This window comes from Megalobrama amblycephala, linkage group LG1, assembly GCF_018812025.1.
Source record: "Megalobrama amblycephala isolate DHTTF-2021 linkage group LG1, ASM1881202v1, whole genome shotgun sequence".
Lineage (NCBI taxonomy): Eukaryota > Metazoa > Chordata > Actinopteri > Cypriniformes > Xenocyprididae > Megalobrama > Megalobrama amblycephala.
In genome coordinates, this window is record NC_063044.1 from 45,725,045 (window position 1) to 45,744,718 (window position 19,674).

The 19,674-nt window shown below is 38.0% G+C and overlaps 1 protein-coding gene and 1 long non-coding RNA gene across 3 annotated transcripts; one reads left to right on the forward strand and one right to left on the reverse strand.

Moving 5' to 3' along the window:
• Positions 1 to 108: 108 nt before the first annotated feature.
• On the reverse strand, positions 109 to 16,675 carry myh11b (myosin, heavy chain 11b, smooth muscle). 2 transcript variants are annotated; one of them, XM_048195876.1, is made up of 42 exons: positions 16,607 to 16,675; positions 15,635 to 16,001; positions 14,882 to 15,038; positions 14,297 to 14,324; positions 13,830 to 13,929; positions 13,140 to 13,166; positions 12,819 to 12,911; positions 12,657 to 12,720; positions 12,417 to 12,515; positions 12,099 to 12,242; positions 11,923 to 12,018; positions 11,703 to 11,821; positions 10,937 to 11,089; positions 10,663 to 10,836; positions 10,208 to 10,381; positions 9,732 to 9,846; positions 9,366 to 9,565; positions 8,630 to 8,751; positions 8,436 to 8,505; positions 8,193 to 8,353; positions 7,945 to 8,053; positions 7,727 to 7,858; positions 7,406 to 7,612; positions 7,089 to 7,226; positions 6,869 to 6,992; positions 6,615 to 6,786; positions 6,310 to 6,522; positions 6,056 to 6,200; positions 5,647 to 5,853; positions 5,421 to 5,525; positions 3,721 to 3,873; positions 3,365 to 3,613; positions 3,069 to 3,281; positions 2,748 to 2,960; positions 2,434 to 2,595; positions 2,219 to 2,347; positions 2,053 to 2,141; positions 1,848 to 1,971; positions 1,547 to 1,755; positions 1,367 to 1,475; positions 1,109 to 1,281; positions 109 to 939 (listed from the first exon to the last, which is right to left on the reverse strand). In XM_048195876.1, exons 2-42 carry the CDS (start codon positions 15,968 to 15,970, stop codon positions 753 to 755), a joined length of 5,994 nt encoding a protein of 1,997 aa, XP_048051833.1. In that variant the 5' UTR covers positions 15,971 to 16,001; positions 16,607 to 16,675; the 3' UTR covers positions 109 to 752. The 2 variants fall into 2 exon arrangements, with proteins under 2 accessions (XP_048051833.1, XP_048051844.1); XM_048195887.1 differs by lacking the exon at positions 16,607 to 16,675 and having other exon boundaries at positions 798 to 939; positions 1,080 to 1,281; positions 15,635 to 16,459.
• LOC125271817 lies at positions 8,602 to 15,932 on the forward strand. Its single transcript, XR_007185718.1, has 5 exons — positions 8,602 to 8,730; positions 12,122 to 12,267; positions 14,902 to 15,032; positions 15,536 to 15,698; positions 15,794 to 15,932. It is a non-coding gene; the product is annotated as an uncharacterized LOC125271817 (long non-coding RNA).
• Positions 16,676 to 19,674: the final 2,999 nt, after the last annotated feature.

Below are 19,674 nucleotides of genomic sequence, written 5' to 3' on the forward strand. Positions count from 1 at the left end.
GTTATTGTTAAAGCAAGGACAGAGTTCTTGGTTATGTTTTTTTTTCTTTCTTTGATGCAGATTTAATTCTGTATAACATGCAAGGCACAGATAGCAGTATATGTTGATGCATACAAAGCAATTTAGGTCAACAAAAGTGCCTAGTACACATTTAATTAACAAACCTAAATTATGATATCCTTTAAGGGACGTTTTAAAAAATAAGTTTGCGTCCAGGTTTGTATTGTTACAATGTCAGCAGTAAATGCAAATGAACAATGTGTACTCTTTCTCTGTTACCTCCACCCAGATATCGCTGTTTATTTGTCAGCAGCAGCACTCCAAAAGTTTGCATGTTGCACAACTTGTAACTTTTTTTTGTTGTTTACTGTATAGCCAAATATATTAAAGCCAATGTGAATTAACCCCTTAAATGCTTAAAACAAAGAACTTACCATAGTACAGTGTGGTATCACTTGTTGGTATCACTTTTGTGGTATTTGGATATATACTATGGTACTTAAAGGGTTAGTTCACCCAAAAATGAAAATTCTGTCATTTATTACCCTCATGCCGTTCCACACCCATAAGACCTTTGTTAATCTTCAGAACACAAATTAAGAACAAGATTCTACCCCCTTAGAGTTAGTCAGTTAGAATTAGTGAAGAACAGAAGTACCAAATCTCCTTTTTAGGAGATAGTCAAGATTAAATAAGTATAAATTATCATTCAAAAATGGCAAAAAACAAAAAAGGCTTTGGAAATGATTTCTTTAGTTGTCATCCTGGGTTCCATTGATTGGCTCCATTTGAGGTTTCTCAGGTCGACCCACAGGAGTAGCAGAAGGACCCCCATCTTCTGGGACCTCAGAAGTTTCCATCATGCTCCTGCGTGTTTTTCTGAAGCTCCCGCCTCCACTACGCCTTAATGGGCTGCTGAAAGATGAGTCACTGCCACGCCTGAGGAACATATGAGGAAATAAGAAACCACACATCTCCAAACATACCCCATTCAAGCATGCAAACCTACGTCTCTGAATGTACTTTACTGTAGGACACAAAACGGAGGATGTCAAAAATGGAATTCTGGCTTCACATACATTACAGAAAGGGATCACTGCAGAACAACCTGAGTTTGCTCCTGAGTGAAGACACTTCTCTGCTCAGAGCATTATTGGCCTCGACGGCCTCGTTCAGCTCTTTCTGAAGTTTACGACGAGCAGCAGTGGCACGCTGAGACTCCTCGTCGCTCTCCTCTACCTGCATCTTCAGCTGCCTTGCTCGAAGATTTGCTTTCTCAGCCTACAATATGGATGACATCAGTCAGAGTTGTCAGTGTCATGAGGAAAACATGGGACCTCAAAGGCTTTACATGAATCCTTCATACCTGGTCCTTATACTGCTCCATCTGTTTTCGTTCATCCTCTAACTGATTTATCAGTTCCTTTAGTTTCTTGTCCTTCTGCCGCATGGCCTTGGCAATCGCTTGTCTCTCCCTGGTGGAAGAAACTAGTTGAAAACCCATCTGTCTTTACAGCCAAATCCATATTAACACTGATGATCTCACCTGCTCTCATGGTCCAGTTGGTCCTCTATTTGTTGTAGCTTGGTTTCTAGGATAGCTACAGAGGCCCGTTGCTTGGACTTGACCTGTCCCTCCATCTCCAGCAGCTTGGCCCTCAGCTCTTTGTTCTGCCTCTCCATCTGCTGCCAGCCACTCTCATTCCTCTGAGCATTGGAGCGTTCAATTTGCAGCTCATTGGTCAGTTGATCCACCTAGTTATAGGTAAAATGATTTGTGGTATGACCTTGAAAGAACACCTTCACTACAGCATCCAAGTGGATGAATGGCACAATAACCCCATTACCTCCTGCACACTTCTCCGCAGTCTCTCACTGAGTGTCTCTGTGTTTGCCTGTTCCTCATCAAGCTCCTCTTCCAACTGTTGGATCTTGGCTTCCAGACGACGTCTCTCATCAGACATGCCGGATCTATCAGCGGACAATTATTGCATATGTTATTCCAGTTTAAGCTTCATTTTTCCATTTTGCAAATACTAATTCCCAACTTACTTTCCAAACGAGCCGCTTGCTATCTCCCCTGCTATCTCATCTCTCTCTCGTTCAGCTTGTTTGCGAGCTCTCTCTGCTGTAGCCAGTTCCTACGAAGGCATTGACATTACAATTGTATGGCTAGATATTTAAGCTCATTTCCATCAACATTTAATATCATGTATACCTCATGTAAGTGTAAGATTTCTGCTTCCATGGTTCTGGCCTTTCTCTCAGATTCTCTAGCTTCAGAAAGAACCTCCTTGTTGGACGCTCGCGCATCTTCCAGCTCCCTCTGGGAATCTTTCATCTGTGTCTGTCATGGGGAAGACAACTAACATAGATGAATGTTGATAAAGGCTTGGGAAACTAAAAAAAAGTTTGAAGGGTTGACCCTCTGACCTGAGTCTTGCGAAGTTGTTTAATGGCCTCATCCTTTGCTCTGCTGATGGCATCAACTTGGTCTTCAAGGTCCTGCAAATCCCCCTCAAGTTTCTTCTTGGCAGCTGCCAGTGAAGTTCTCATCTTCTGCTCATCTTCTAGCTCAGTCTCAAGCTCATGTACCTGTGTGCCAAGTGGGTAAATATAAGAGAATAATTGCTATTGCTGATTTGAGGAGGGTAAGGAGTCTACAAGAAATGCCATGCAGTTCAGATTCAGAAAGATCTACAAAAGCATCAAGCAACAAAAATCAAAACAAAGAAATCTATCTTTACCTGCTTGAGCAGTTGTTTCCTCTTCTCTTCACTTTGCTCCTCTCTGCCCTGCAGGTCTCTTTGAAATTGGACTTTGAGGGCCTGCATATTAACTTCCAGATGGAGTTTAGCATCCTCTGCAGTCTGTAATTCATCCTCAAGTTCCTCCATCTGAATTGTCATCTCTTCCACTTGAGCCTCCAATCCACGTTTGGCCTTCTCCAGCTCATGGACCTTTCAAATATTTTTTTTTTTAATATGCAATATTTAGTAATCTAATGTCAGACAAAGTTGACTAAGGTTTACTGTCTAACTTTCATGCTACTATAAAACACAACTTACATTTCTGCCCACATCATCCTTTGAACTGATCAGATCTTCCATCTCAGTGCGAAGGGCCTTATTAAGTTTCTCTAATTCTTTTAAGGAACCCTGGGATTCTTCCAGGGCTCGAGTCAGGGCCAAACATTTGGTCTCCTTCTCCCGTGCCTCAGCCTCTGCACTATCACGCTCCTGGGCATACTTGCTGGAGATGGTCTTCTCATCAGAAAGCATCTTAATGAGGAAAAAAATAATAACTGAGTAGCAGTAATTGTACTGTGGAAATTAGGACAAATTAGTTGAAACACAAGTGCAACCTGGTCAAATTTCCGTTGTTTCTTCTCTAGATTTGAAACCAGCTGTCTCTGGTTGTCCAGGTCCACCAGCACATCCTCCAACTCTTGCTGAAGATGATTCTTGGTCTTCTCCAGCTTGTCATAGGCTGCAGCTTTCTCTTCGAACTCTCCATTTGTGGCCTCCAGATCCCTCTGTAGTCGTCTCTTGCTTTCTTCAAGCATTTGGAAATTGCTGGAGAACTCATCCAACTTTTTCTTTGCATCTGACAACTAGAAACAAACTTATTTAAAGTTAATTTGTACATTTTTATTTTGGCACAACATTGTCATATGCTGAGATGCTTTATGAAATTATATTGCAATTGTGAGAGACTGACCTGCGTGTTAAGGGTGGAGACCTGTCTCTCCACGTTCCTTCTGGCTTCAGCCTCTTCCTCTATTTGTTCCAGCAGACTGTTTCGCTCATCCTCCATTTGACGTAGCCGAGTGGAAAAATTCAGTTTTTGACGGGTCTCCTCACCAAGTAACTCCTAAATAGGCACACAGACAAAACATTAAGTGTCAGGTGCTTCTCAGAATAGTTATTACAGCTTGATGGCTGTCACAATTCTTTAGATCGGAGCCTTTAAAAAAACAAAACAAAAAAAAACATAGTACCTGAGTACACCCCTCACATTTTTGTAAATATTTTATTATATCTTTTCATGTGACAACACTGAAGAAATGACACTTTGCTACAGTGTAAAGTAGTGAGTGTACAGCTTGTGTAACATTGTAAATTTGCTGTCCCCCTCACGGCACCTCATGGCAAAGAACTCTCTGAGGATCTGAACAAAAAGAATTGTTGCTCTACATAAAGATGACATAGGCTATAAGAAGATTGCCAAGACCCTGAAACTGCAGCAAGGTGGCCAAGACCATGCAGCGGTTTAACAGGACAGGTTCCACTCAGAACAGGCCTTGCCATGGTAGGCCAAAGAAGTTGAGTGCACATGCTCAGTGTCATATCCAGAGGATGTGTTTGGGAAATAGACGTATGAGTGCTGCCAGCATTGCTGCAGAGGTTGAAGGGATGACAGGATCAGCCTGTCAGTGCTCAGACCATACGCTGCACACTGCATCAAATTGGTCTGCATGGCTGTCATCCCAGAAGGAAGCCTCTTCTAAAGATGATGCACAAGAAAACCCGCAAACAATTTGCTGAAGACAAGCAGACTAAGGAGATGGATTACTGGAACCATGTCCTGTGGTCTGATGAGACCAAGATAAACTTATTTGGTTAGGATGGTGTCAAGTGTGTGTGGCGGCAACCATGTGAGGAGTACAAAGACAAGTGTGTCTTGCCTACAGTCAAGCATGGTGGTGGGAGTGTCATGGTCTGGGGCTGCATGAGTGCTGCCGGCACTGGGGAGCTACAGTTCATTGAGGGAACCATGAATGAGCAGAGCACAATCCCCTCCCTTCGGAGACTGGGCTGCAGGGCAGTATTCCAACATGATAACGACCCCAAACCCACCTCCAAGACGACTACTGCCTTGCTAAAGAAGCTGAGGGTAAAGGTGATGGACTGGCCAAGCATGTCTCCAGACCTAAACCCTATTGATCATCTGTGAGGCATCCTCAAACGGAAGGTGGAGGAGCGTAAGGTCTCTAACATCCACCAGCTCCGTGATGTCGTCATGGAGGAGTGGAAGATGACTCCAGTGGCAACCTGTGAAGCTCTGGTGAACTCCATGCCCAAGAGGGTTAAGGCAGTGCTGGAAAATTTAATGGTGGCCACACAAAATATTGACACTTTTTTCTCTTAGGGGTGTACTCACTTTTGTGGCCAGCGGTTTGGACATTAATTGCTGTGTGTTGAGTTATTTTGAAGGGACAGCAAATTTGCACTGTACAAGCTGTACACTCACTATTTTACATTGTAGCAAAGTGTCATTTCTTCAGTGTTGTCACATGAAAAGTTATAAATGTTATAAATGTGTAAACTATTATCTTGGGTTATTTGATTTTCTATTTATCTTTTTTTTGTTTCTTATCAGACATTAAAATAAAACCCTTGCTTAAAATTATGCAGTACCTGTGTATCTTGTAGCTGAGAGTTGAGGCTGGCAACATCTTTGCTCAGCTTAATGTTCTTGCTCTCTGCCTCATTGAGGATGCTATTCACATTGTTATACTCCATCTGAGAGATTTTACAAAAGACATCCATCAATCAGGTATTTCTGTACAGAAACCTTGCACTGTTTCTATAGTAATATTTTCAAAGTGTTTATTCAGAGAATATGTCTGAACATATAACGCACAGTCAGTTTAGACACTGCATCTCCAAGCTCTTCCCTCTTCCTCTCGCTCTCATTGAAGCGAGTCTGAAGGTCAGCAAGCTGGGTCTCCACCTTCTTCTTCTTCTGTTCCACATCCTGCTTTGCATTGCCCATTGATCGAAGGTTTCCATTCAGGTCTACAACCTCCTTCTCTAGGGCCTGTTTCGCCTTCTCCAGACTGGCCTTGGCCTGTGTTTCAGAAATATAAATGTGTTTAGTTTGAATAATTTTGCAGACCAGTATATCCAAAGGACTGACAAATGAAGAAACCATTATTAGAAACCAATATTAAAAGGAGCCAACAATGTTCAAAAACGTACCAAAACAGTTGGTATTGCTTGTGCACTGTAATTTTCTTTTGTTTTATGTCAATGTTAGACAGTTTTCTTACCCGTATGGATTGCTCCAGCTGTTGACTGAGTTCATTAACAGCCTGAGCATGTTTTTGTTTCATTTCTTGCACTTGAGCCTCATGGCTTCGGCCTTCTTCTTCTATCAACTTTTTCAGCATGGCCACCTCCTGCTCTCTTTTAGCCCTGCCCAAGAAAGATACTAAGATACTAAGATCTAGTCTATCATATCTTGATTGTAAATGGTAAAAAATTAATAAATTACTATTTGAAAGTTCCATATTGAAATAATCACCGTAGCTCTTGTTGCGCCGCTGTGGTGTCTAGTGTGTCCTCCAGTTCAGTCCTCAAGGCCGACAGCTCTTCCTCCAGCTCCTTTCTGGCCTTTTCTGACTTCCTACAAGCCTCCTGTTCAGCATCAAGTTCATCATGAAGCTCTGAGACAAGTCCTTCCATTTCCTGTATCTTTTTCAGAGCACTGCTCTTCTGAGCTGATTCTTTTTCCACGCTGGACAATATACAGATAGTCTGGTTATAATTTACAATGAGAAGTGAAGCAGTGTCTTTAAACAGTCTTTTATGATGGGAGTAACAACATACCATGCCCGAAGTTCCTGAATTTCCCCTTCACTTCTGCCTTGTTGCGTCTTGAGCTCTGCTATCTGGGTCTGCAGGTCCTTTAATTGTTCCTGTACATCATTATACTCAGTCTCCAGCTTACGTTTGGCTTTCTCTACATCCTGTCGACTCTTCTCTTCCTTCTTCATTCGAACTGCACAGACACACAGAATATTGCTTCAAAGTATTTACCACATTATTTGATTTGAAGAGATTCAAAAGTGACAATGAAAAACCTTCAAGATCTGAAATCATAGATTCATGTTTAGCCTTCAGTTTAGTCAAATTTTTGGATTTTTCTTCCTCCTCAGCAAGGTTGGAGCAAAAGTCAGCTAACCGATCCTCCAACTGTTGCTTCTCCTAAATACACAGAAGCAGGAGCCATTTTACTCAGATCTGATATTTGTTTTCCACAAAAATAATAATCATTCAAATAAAAATATCGTCTAGTCAAACCTTCTGCAACATGCTGTTTTGATCCTCCACAATGAGGAGATCTTCCTCAAGTTTCTTAATCTTGCCATCCGCAGCGCCACTTTCCATTCGAAGCTTCTGTTTGGCACCTTCTTCTTCTGCCAGTTGATTCTCTAAATCCTACACACAACAATAGATGAGTACAGGTTTCTTATTTTCTTTACCCAAATCTTATGATAGAGAGAATAAATAAACATATAATAAATAGTAAGTCATATAATAATCTTATGTTTGTGACAGTGTCTCTTTATTGTTATTCTACTTGTTCATTAGTCTATGATAACTGATTGCTTCTCAACCTTGAGTTGTTGTTGCAAATTCGCCTTCTCTTGCTGAAAAGCTTGGCTTCGCTCCTCCTCCTCTTCAAGTCGAGCCTCCATCTCATGCAGCACATCCTCCAACTCTTGCTTCTTTGCCTCCAGCCGTATCCTCACCTCCTCAGATTCTGCATACAGCTCTGCCTCCTCCTGGAGCTTGGCCTGTAGCTTGTCCCTCTCCTCCACTACCTATTAAAGATGAAATACAGATACACACTCCAGTCATTTGTGCGTACCGATAGTGAATCAAATTAATGTTGCATTGTAGTTGAGTTTGGATCTCATATGGTTCCACTCTTGTACCTGGTTGTGTTTCTTTGTGATCTCCTTTAGTTCAGTTTCAGACTTCTGGGCAATTTCTTTGGCTTTCTGAAGCTCCTCCTCCTTTTGATTCATCTCCTCCTCTTGACGAGTCACCTGAAGCAGAGGTTTGACCTAAACGAAAAATGTAAATTGAACACAAAATGACCACAATGGTATTTAAATTTACATGGATATGTGTTATTCTGTTTTGTACTTACTTTAGTGAAAAGTCTCCACCACTGCCAGTTCCTGAGAGTCAGATAAACAGCGCAGTTTCTCTGAATCACTTTCATGGCTGTCAGCTGCTTTTGTTTCTTGCTGAATGCCCTGTAAATTTGGAGGTTTTAGAAACATCAAACTTGTACTATATGTGACATCTTTAGCCACGATCTAAGTACAATCGCAGTAAATACAGTGCAAGAAGATTCAAAGGTAGATGGTGTGTAATTATTTAGCAAGAACTCACTTTCTGCTAAGAAAGCCACGGGCCTGGGCCTGGAAGGCAATTATGATAACAGTCAGTTTCAGGTCACGTTCTTCCTCCAACTGTGCCAACACTCCTGTACGGAAAAATATCTTGCTCAGACCAATCCGGTACAGGTTGGGGTCCAAGTCTAGATGTTTGATCTGATGGTTAAAAAGTAGAGAGAAGTTGTCATCAAGTTGTCATAAAATTTCAGTACAAGAATATATATTTTGCTCAACTCACCATAAGGGTACTGGCTTGTTTTCCATCCATGAACCCTTTAGGAATAGAGCCAGCAGCTAGGACCTCATAGCTTAAAAAAAACAAAACAAACAAAAAAAAAAACATCAATAATTGTAATCGGTAATCTTTCTTCATTAGAAACATCCAAACTCTGTATTTGAAATGATCAAGCATGTGTTTCAGAAATTACTCACCGCTGGCGGAACTCGTGAAAGACGATACGATTGGGGAAGCCTTGGCGACAGATGCGGATTCCTTCCAGTACACCATTACAGCTCAACTGCTCTAGAACCAGGTGGGCATCTATCTTGCCAGCCTAAAGACAAAAACAGTGAAAAACAGACTCTGTTTTACTATTACTTTTACTAATATATGCAATACTGTGCAAAAGTCTTAGGCCACCATTTAGATGTTGTTTTTGCAATGGTATAAAGACCATATATAATTAATATATAATATAATTATATATAATGTAATATCTTTATTAGAATATATTATGGGAAAATACAGGAAATGTTTGCAGTATTAAAAAACAGGAAAAAAAAAAAAAACGACTTCTATAGGCTAAAGTGGCAAGTATTTAGTGTCCTCTGCTTACACTTGAGCAGTAGCAGGAACCTGGCTCTCTTAAACCTAAATGGAATGGAAAAGGACTGGAAGGCCAAGAAAAATGTGTGTGTGTGTGTGTATATATATATATATATATATATATATATATATATATATATATATATATATATATATATATATATATATATATATATATATAAAAAATACTTTGTAATGTATTGATTAAATATATTACTGGTTTAATGCATACTCTTGGCATAAATTTGGCACTCTTGTCTATATTTGAAAAAGGCACTTTGTTTAGCTGTACCATTGATTACAGATTTGAATCACTATATTATCATATTTGCTGTGGCATACCCTTTTTTCGTGGTTGGGAATGATGCAGCGTACAAAGTTTGGTTGAGTGTTATGGAGGGTCGTCATGAGCTTGCCAAGAGACTCTTTGTACAGCTGTCCTACGGTGCGGAACATGCCTTTCTTGGACTTAGAAGCAGCAGGAGCTACGCTATCCGACTTAGCCATTTTAGCCATGGTTTCCAAACCCACCACACGGTCCACTATGGGAACAAAGGGCTTTCTTTCAGAATGCATTTTAGATCAGTTACATGTAAAATAATGTGAGAAAATTAAGAGCTTCCTTTATAGAGCATACATTATTTTCTTTCTGCTTAAACAAACAAACAGAAGTGAATTGTGCTGTTATTTTTCCTAACAAAGACTCACCATCCTTCCAGATGTCTTGCACAAAAGCACTGGAAGAGTTACTCAGTAGGGCTGTAACATTGTCATTGAGTGGGTCCATGTTTTTAGTCAACCAAGATGTGGCATTATAATCCACCTAAATCATATGAAAACATTACTATTAGATTAGTCATATAAGTTTTAAGCACTTCTACTGCTTTACAATTGTTCTGCTCAGATAGATGGATGGATGGATGGATGCTGTATAATATTGTGAAATATTATTGTAATTTAAATTTTCTATTTGAATATATTTTAAAATGGAATTTATTCCTGTGATGCAAAGCTGAATTTTCAGCATCATTACTCCAATCTTCAGAGTCATATGATCCTTCAGAAATCATTCTAATATGCTGATCTGCTGCTCAAGAAACATTTCTTCTTATTATTGTGTCACTTGTTTTTGTGTCACATCTATTTAATTGATGAATAAAAGTATTAATTTTGTTAAAAAATACCTTGCCAGCATAGTGTTGCACAGTAAAGAAAGTCTTCTCCTTTAGATTCTTGGGTTTGGAGAATTTGCAGTGGCTTGAGTGGGTGTTTGTGAGTTTTTCGACAAAAGAAACATCGGTTGCCTTCGGAAACCAGCACTCCTCGTCTAGCAGAGCTAGGATACCTGGAGGATTGTTCTATAAGGGAGAACCAAAAAATTTTTGAGAAAAGGTGATGATACATGGGGGCAATGTTGCCAGGCAATGTCGCTGAGCGATTATGCTTGGGCACTTTCCCATTGAGAATGGGCAACAAATTCATATCTGGATACATTAGATTGAAATTTGTTGGGAAATCATCATCGCTCCGCGACATTGCCTGGCAACATTGCTCAAAAAGTTGCCCCGTGTATCATCACCTTAACTTTTACAGTTTAACAAAGATTAAAATCTGTGAATGGTGTTGTTCATAAACTGACTGGTCTCTCAATGAGTTCAATGCAGGGCTGGAGGTCCAGACCAAAGTCAATGAAATTCCACTCAATGCCTTCCTTCTTGTACTCCTCCTGCTCCAGGACGAACATAGTGTGATTGAAGAGCTGTTGCAGTTTCTCATTGGTGTAATTGATGCACAGTTGCTCAAATGAGTTATCCTGTGAGAAAGGGGGAAACAAAATGAAAGCCTCAAGTTTCGAAGGTTCATGTTTGGATTTTATAATCTGTCCACGAAGACTTTTAACCTGTTAGACTCACCTCAAAAATCTCAAACCCAGCAATGTCTAAGATTCCCAGAAAAGAGGCTCCCTGGCGCTTTGTCTTATCTAGAGCCTTGTTGACACGTGCCAAGATCCAGCGAAACAGACGGTCATACATGGCCTTGGCCAAGGCTTCAATTGCAAAGTCGGCCTGATAAATGGACATATTATTATAGTTTATTATATAAATTCACATATTACAAAAATGTGTCCATCTTCTTTTGCATTACAATTTCATAAATTAGAGAATTGTATTTTTGATTACTAATAATTGAAAAACAATGATAAACCAGTTTGCCCCAAACAGACTCTTCATCCATCATATCTTATACCAGTAATGTATTATAACTATGGTTATACCGGCATGTGCCAGCTACAGTATTGCCATAGATGTTCATATTACATTTCTGCAAAGTTGACAGAAAGTCTACTCGCAATTGCTGTCCTGCATCAAAACATGAGTCTAATTGTGTTTTAGACCAGATGGGGAATGCTAATTGAGTGTGACCTGGATGCACAAGTACGTGGTGAGATATTTTGCTAATAAAATAACTTTATAATGTTTGGTCTCTCTGCATCATCTCAGCTTTTATTACATTTTATGCATGCACAGTAAATGATTCAAGCTTTTTCGGATTCAAGTTTCAGTGTGGACAAGAATCTTTTGGAAAATGCTAGTGTGGCTGGAAAGCGTTTTGAAACGAAAACGCCATTTTCAAATGTATCTGGGTTATTGTAGATGTAGCCATAGTGTGGTAATGCACCTGTTCTTTGGTCTGAGCCTTCTGTACCAACTCTCGGCCTACTTTAATGCGAGGAGTGAGAATGGCTTTGGTGAAGTCAATCACATTAATCCCCTGCAGATGGCACACTTTCTGTGCAGCTGGTGGATACATTTAACACAACATGTAAGCATTTTGTTTTAGTCTGGTTCAGGATAAGACCAACATTACAGATTAATCCGTCTGAACTCTGATTGTTTACCCGTGTTGTCTGGCATGCTGGCCTGCTCCTGGTTTTTCTCTGCTTTGAACTCGATGTTCCCAAGCTGCAGCACAGTAGAACATACTTTCAGCATGCCTAAAAGAAAAGCAACACTTCATGTAAAACAGCACAAAGATAGGATGTAAAGTTATAATCGTCATAGTTTTGTTAAATACCTATTCTTTCCTCCTCGTTGAAGCCCAGGACCTCCATGGCCTCCAGAGTCTCCTCCAACATCTCATCATCTTGCTGGTTTTGTACCTGCACGTGCCCAGCCACCAGGAAACGGTAGTTACCAAAGTCTTCTAGCAAGAGCTCATCTGTGGAAGAGAATAATCGCTAGTGGTATGTCTGAAATGATGCAGACAACACTCCAAATATCACAAATTTCATTTTCTGCTTTTTGGTGAAATCTGTGTTCTTGGATGTAATCAAGCAAGATTTATTAGAGAGTTGTTAGAAATGCCACATTCATGGAAATTCTTGCTTCTCACCTCGCATTTTGTCCTTGGCTCCGGCCACCATGTAGTAGAAGATGTGGAAGGACCTTTCGATTTTGGCCTGTCGGATACACCTGGACTTTTCCAGGAGGTCTGGATTCATTAAGACATTAAGGCGCTTAACTTTATGGATATCTGCATATTAATCTGCATATTTTTAGAAATGTATGATCTAATTAAATGTGATATCAAACTATAATGTTAAAGATTCAGTGGAAGGGCTTATTAGGATACAGGTTTCAATGTTTGCTCCAACGATGTAGCCAGTGTTGTCAAAGTTGATTTTAATAAATTTACCCTGAGAAGTTAAAAACAACAAAAGTTTTTTTATAGTAATTTTGATTATAATGATAATCAACAAATATTCAATACCAAAACAATGAATTATTAACTCACAAATCTTGAGGAATTATCATTTTTGATAGTCTTTGCATTTCCAAATGCCTCCAGAATGGGATTGGCCTGCAGGAGCTGCTTCTCTAGCTCCCCCTGGACAAACTAAATGTCATTCATTGCCATTCAGTGTAGTCAAACCAGGAACTGGTAAGCATAACATATACCAAAAAAGCTTTTCTAATGTACTTTACATATTATGTTGTATATACAAAAGTAAAAGACCATTTCAGGTATCGGTCATGTTTGATGTTTTTTTGATTGTCGTGTAAAATAAGAAAGACACAGACATAAATGTATATGACAAGAAGCTCAGATACTCACAAATGCCAACTGGGATCCTTTTTGTTGCTAAATGGAGGCAAATAATGAACACGTTAAAATGGAAAAGTGCAGAGTATGACTTCAGTTTAAAAGTTAAGTAGGAATGGTCTTGACAGCAATTCTATGAATTATTGTGTCTTTGACGTCCAGTGATTGTTTACTTCAGATCTGCATATCCTGTGCATTATTTTAAAAGAGTTTTGCTTGACAAATGCACAAACTGTAAAAAAAGAATTGTTGGTTTAACTTAAAAAAGTAAGTTACCTGGTTGCCTTAATTTTGAGTTCATTACAATTAAAAATTTGAGTTAATACAATGAAGGCGATTGGTTTAATTAACAGAAACTCACATTATTATGTTATCTGAACTACATTAATTATCTAAGTTGATTTGACAAATGAAAAAATGTTTTGATAACAAATCATGAATATCATTTTTTAACAAAAACACTTGCAGAACCATACAGTACCATTAATGTACTGCACCATGAAATATTTAAACATATATCGTTTAGTGCTGACGATGTTATATCCTATCTCAAAGACGTGACTGTCTATTATTCTAATCAAACACTACACTGTTATCAAAATCTTAACATTAATGAACACAAGCAAAAATCCTGTTTTCGTAACAGAAACTGGATGAAGTATTAAATGTCAGTGGGTTGAATGATATAAAGTTTGAACTCACAGAGCCGGTGTCTCTCTTCGCTTTGTGTGATGATGCCACAACAGCGAGGTACTGGATGACTTTTTTAGTGTTTTCCGTTTTGCCTGCACCTGACTCACCACTATTAAACATACATAAAGAATGCTGTCAAGCTTCACATAATTATTTGCATAATAATTTACCTATCAGGCTGGTTTGCAAATATAATGATATTGTGCATAAAAATGTATGGCCCATGTAATATTTGAGCAGTCAAACTTAAGCTCTGGTAATTCTTGCAAATCTATCTACTGATTACATCTTTACTGCATGCTGCCACACAGACACAATGGATACTTCTTTCCTTGGGCTGCCAGTGAAAATGAGTGAATGAGCTTAAATGCTTTACCTCTAAAGAACTTGTCTTATTAGGCCTGTATTGGCACAGTAATGGATAAAAAGTCTAGCTCTCCTTGGAGCAAATAACATGTTGGATATTTAGAACTCACGTGCAGAGCACAGACTGGTCCTCACGCTCTGTGGAGAAAAAACAGTAACATTTGAACTCAGTACAAGGACAAGGGAAGAAATGCATGAACTGTCACAGTTAAGAACCTGAACAAGATTAACAAGGGGCCAGGCTGTCTAAACACAAACTCCACTATTGTTCACTGAAGGTCCCCACCTCCAAAATCTTACATATTCTAAATTGAGTACAGGGTGAGATTAACTTCAACTCATCCTTCCAAATATAGCTGTTAAAAAATTCTGTGAGAAAAGGAAAGGCCCCATGTATGGCAATTTTGATGGCTGTAATCCACAGCCTGCGAGAAGCAGTGCCCGACACACGCTCTCCGATGCACAGCTGGCTGAGCTGGACTGAATAACTATACAACATTAATCATCTTCTTTATTCTATATTTGCAGTGTGCAGATATACACAACATGGAAAGACTTACGTTTAGCAAGAAAAACATGATTTTTGTATCTTGGATGAGAGACCAAATGGACTGTTTCTAGTTTCCATATTAAACCGGTTAATTTTAATAACTGTTTGTATAGGGTGTATTCAGTGAGTTAAGACTTGTGGTCACCTTGCAGCATGTTTCTATAGGCATTATCAGTGACGGCATAGATGTGAGGAGGAACCTCATGACGCTTCTTCCCCTTGTACATCTCAATGATCTTCTCAGAGTAGATGGGCAACATCTTATAGGGGTTTATCACCACACAGAAGAGGCCTGAGTATGTCTGAAGAGTTTACAATATACATAAGTTATTTACAATAATATATGTTCAAAATATATGCTGGGCAATTGCAATATTATTATACATTTTATATGTATGTATATTGTACATTTTATAATAAGTTTTTTTCATACTATCAGGTACCAGGTACTATTGATACCAGGGACCCCCAGATATGAATATATATATATATATATATATATATATATATATATATATATATATATATATATATATATATATATGTATGTATATGAAGCAGCACAACTGTTTTCAACATTGATAATAATAAGAAATTTTTCTTGAGTAGCAAGTCTGCCTATTAGAATGATTTCTGAAGGATCATGTGACACTGAAGACAGTTAACCATTTATTAAAATATATAAAATCTGGATTAATTTTGTATTAAAATAATTACTTATTGTACTGTGAAATGTATAAACATAAAAAGAGACATTAAATTAGATTTGTCTAAAGCTCTTCACAAATGTTTTCTGCAGACACCCCTTGTACCCTATTTTGAAAACCCCTATCATCAGGATATGATGAAGACTTTTGCAGTTTAGACGAAGAATAAGGTGAAGTTTGAATGCACTTACATAAATGAGACCTGAGAAATACCTCTCCCTGAGGTTGTGCAGCACTGAGGCCTCATTCAGGCAGGTCAGTGCTGCCATGTCTTCAACCTTGTTGAACTTGGGTGGGTTCATTTTCTGGATGTCATCTTTACTAACGGTCACCTTCTTTCCATTGTCAAGCTCAACAACCACCTCATTCCCCGTCTCTTCTTTGATGCTGGCTGACTGAAAACCTTCCTTTTCTGAGGGTATCCACACCATCTTTTTGGTCGACCAATCGGCCTGGGCCACCCCAGTGTTTTTGAAGTCATTGTCAAGGAACAGAAACTTGCTGCTGTCGTCTTTGTCTGGTTGCATGGTTGCTCTTGAAGTATTTCTGTGAGTTATTCTGTGAAGTAATCAGAAATGTGTTTTATCCTCTGTCTGTATTAGCTCCTTTGACACTATGATGGATGTGCAAACATGTTGCCTCATTTAATAGGCAAACCACACAGCCATATCTTTGCCTCTCACAGGCCACTTGTTCTCTACAGCTATAAAACATGTTAAAAGGTGATAATAAATGCCTCATGATCATCCCTTATATGGAGTGTGTCCAGTAAAAGCTTTTTCACACACCTCTGACATACTGGTGTCAATTTATATCAGCTGTTTTGTATTTAAGTATCTGATTTGCATGACAAATTTTCTGGTCATTTTACAGTCAGTATGTCATAGACATTTATAATCTTCTTACAAAATATTTATACTGATAAATATAACAAAATTACGGATGTTCTAATGATCTCTGCAATTTTAAATAACCCAAACTGCATAAACATTTCTACAGTTCCAACCTGCCACCTTAAATATAAAATGTACACATCAATTATCAAAATAAAAAAAATAAAACAGTACGCTTTTCTTTCTTTTTTTGAAGATTAAGTAAAATATGAATAAAAATATAAATGAAACAAAATATAAAAACAATATATATATAAATCTAATACTTACATGCTATGATAACCTCTTCTTGGTTTTGCAGTGTCAGCGTATGCTTAGAGCAGTATCCAAAAATGAGTTCCTTGGATGATCTTTATTAATTTTGGAGTCTTAATTTATGGACAGCCTTAGCTTTGGTGGGTGGAGCAAGTCATTTGGACCATCCTACAGCTGCATTTATCTGAATAAAGTACAAGTGCTATTGGCCTATGCAAATGACGAGGCTTTTCCTCTGAAAGACAAGTTTTGTAAAGGTCATTAAACACTAAATGACTATCTGTATGTCAAAGAACCTTCACTTAAGTCATTATTAAATATGGTCAATATACCCGGTAATCGTAGCACTTATCCAATGCACAATAAGTCAGCCATAAAACTTATATATATATATATATATATATATATATATATATATATATATATATATATATATATATATATATATATATATATACATTTTATATAATTTCATGTTTATAACTGATATAATATGGTTCAATTTCATGATTACCTCAAACAGTTTCTCTGACCCATAGTTGTCTAGAATGGCAAGCCATTTTAACATTTAAACCAAAAAACTTACTAGTATCTATTTTCATGGTGCGTTCACACAGAATTACTGTAACTATGAGATTCCGACTTGTAAAAACATTCACATCCCCATAGAACTTGTAATTACAACTTGTAAACTCTGAATTTTTGGAGAGCTCCAACTTGTATCATGTGATCGCTGTACCATCTGACCTCAGCATATTCATTTTGTAGTTGATAGTGTTGACATATAAACACATAATTCCAAGAACATGAACAGCTCCGAGTAGAAAGTCAGTAATTACGACATGGTGTGATGGCAGCAATATGCAACTAGTACTTATTTTTTAGCTACTTGTATATTAATCAAAACATAGGCGCCGATTTCTGTTTCTGGTGGGTGCCCAGTGCATATATACAAATATACACAGACCTGTACTAAAAATTAAATTTCCCATGTGGTCTAGAGGTAGAACTTAGACGTCCCGGGTTCTAATCATCAGTGGTTCTAATCCATCCTCGTTTAGTTTTTTTTTTTTCCTCAATGAGACCAAAGATGTTCATTAACTGAGGCAAGAGCAGGGACACGTTTGTGTGCATTTTGTTAATGATTTCGCTGGAAAGAATAGAGAGTTGCCGCAGCACCATTAGCGATAGATTGACGCGCTTGTCTGTGTGAAGACGAGCCACAAGAAAACGTTCCGCTGCTGATAACAGTGGTATGATTTAAAAAACAACACATTCCAGCACCAGATCGCTTCTTATTTAACACAAAAAATGGATGTTTCATCTTCATTATAGGCTATCCGTGAGGCAAAATGTTGCAAAATAGTGGTGGGGACATGTACCACCCGCAAATCACGTCTAGGTTACCAACCAACCAAAAGCCCGTTTTTTCCAAGAGTGTTGTCGCCATTTTTCATTGGTTAAATCAATGGAGAAAGTAAATCAAAGTAAAAAAAAGTAATAGTAAAACTAAAACTAAATAAAGTTTTACTAAAATAGTAAAATAGTATTTTAGTTTTACTAAAATAGTAAAACTCAAACTAAAAGTAATAGAAGGCCTATATACAGTTGCAAGAAAAATTATGTGAACCACTTGCAGAATCTGTGAAAATGTTAATAATTTAAAAAAAAAAATAAAAGAGAGATCATACAAAATGCATGTTATTTTTTATTTAGTAATGTCCTAAGTAAGATATTTTACATAAAAGATGTTTACATTATAATCCACAAGACAAAAAAAAAAGAAGCTGAATTTAATAAAATGACCCAGTTCAAACCATTGAACCATTGATTCTCAATACTGTGTGTGGTTACCTGGATGATCTACGACCGTTTTTATGTTTTGTGATGGTTGTTCATGAGTCTCTTGTTTGTTCTGAGCAGTTAAACTGAGCTCTGTTCTTCAGAAAAATCCTCCAGGTCCCAAAAATTCTTCAGTTTTCCACCATCTTTTGCATTTTTGAACCCTTTCCAGCAGTGACTGAATGATTTTGAGATCCGTCTTTTCATACTGAGGACAACTGAGGGACTCAAACACAACTATTAAAAAAGGTTCAAACATTCACTGATGCTCCAGAAGGAAACACGATGCATTGAGAGTCGGGGGGTGAAAACTTTTGGAATTTGAAGATCAAGGTAAATTGTATTTAATTTGTCTTCCGGGAAACATACTAGTATCTTCTGTTGCTTCCGAAGGGCAGTACTAAATGAAAAAAATGATATTCAAGCGAAATAAGAAAAATTTGGACCTCTTCATCCTGTTCAAAAGTTTTTATCCGACTCTGTTTCCTTCTGAAGCATCTGTGAATGTTTGAACCTTTTTTAATAGTTGTGTTTGAGTCCCTCAGTTGTCCTCAGTGTGAAAAGATGGATCTCAAAATCATACAGTCACTGCTGGAAAGGGTTCAAATATGCAAAAGATGGTGGAAAACTGAAGAATTTTTGGGACCTGGAGGATTTTTCTGAAGAACAGAGCTCAGTTTAACTGCTTAGGACAAACAAGAGACTCATGAACAACCATCACAAAACATAAAAACGGTCGTAGATCATCCAGGTAATGACACACAGTATTGAGAATCAATGGTTTCCAAACTTTTGAATGGGGTTGTTTTAATAAATTAAGCTTTTTTTTGTCTTATGGATTATATGTAAACATCTTTTATGTAAAATATCTTTCTCAGGACAGTACTACATAAAAAATAACATGCATTTTGTATGATCTCTCTTATTTTGTTAAAATTTTGCACATTTTCACAGATTCTGCAAGTGGTTCACATACTTTTTCTTGCCACTGTATTCAGGATATCCTTTGTCTAAAAAGTTACTAGTAACTAATTTACTATTTTTTTTATCTAGTCAAGTGTAAGTAAATACTAGTAACTATTGAAATAAGTATCTAATAAATAAGAACTAGCCTATCTAGTGTCAGCTGCTGTTTAAATATAGGACAGAACACATGTTGGGATAACCTTACCCAGCAAGCTAGGTTGTTATATTTAACCCTGCATAATGGGTTGATTATTTTAGCCTATTTAATTTTTACA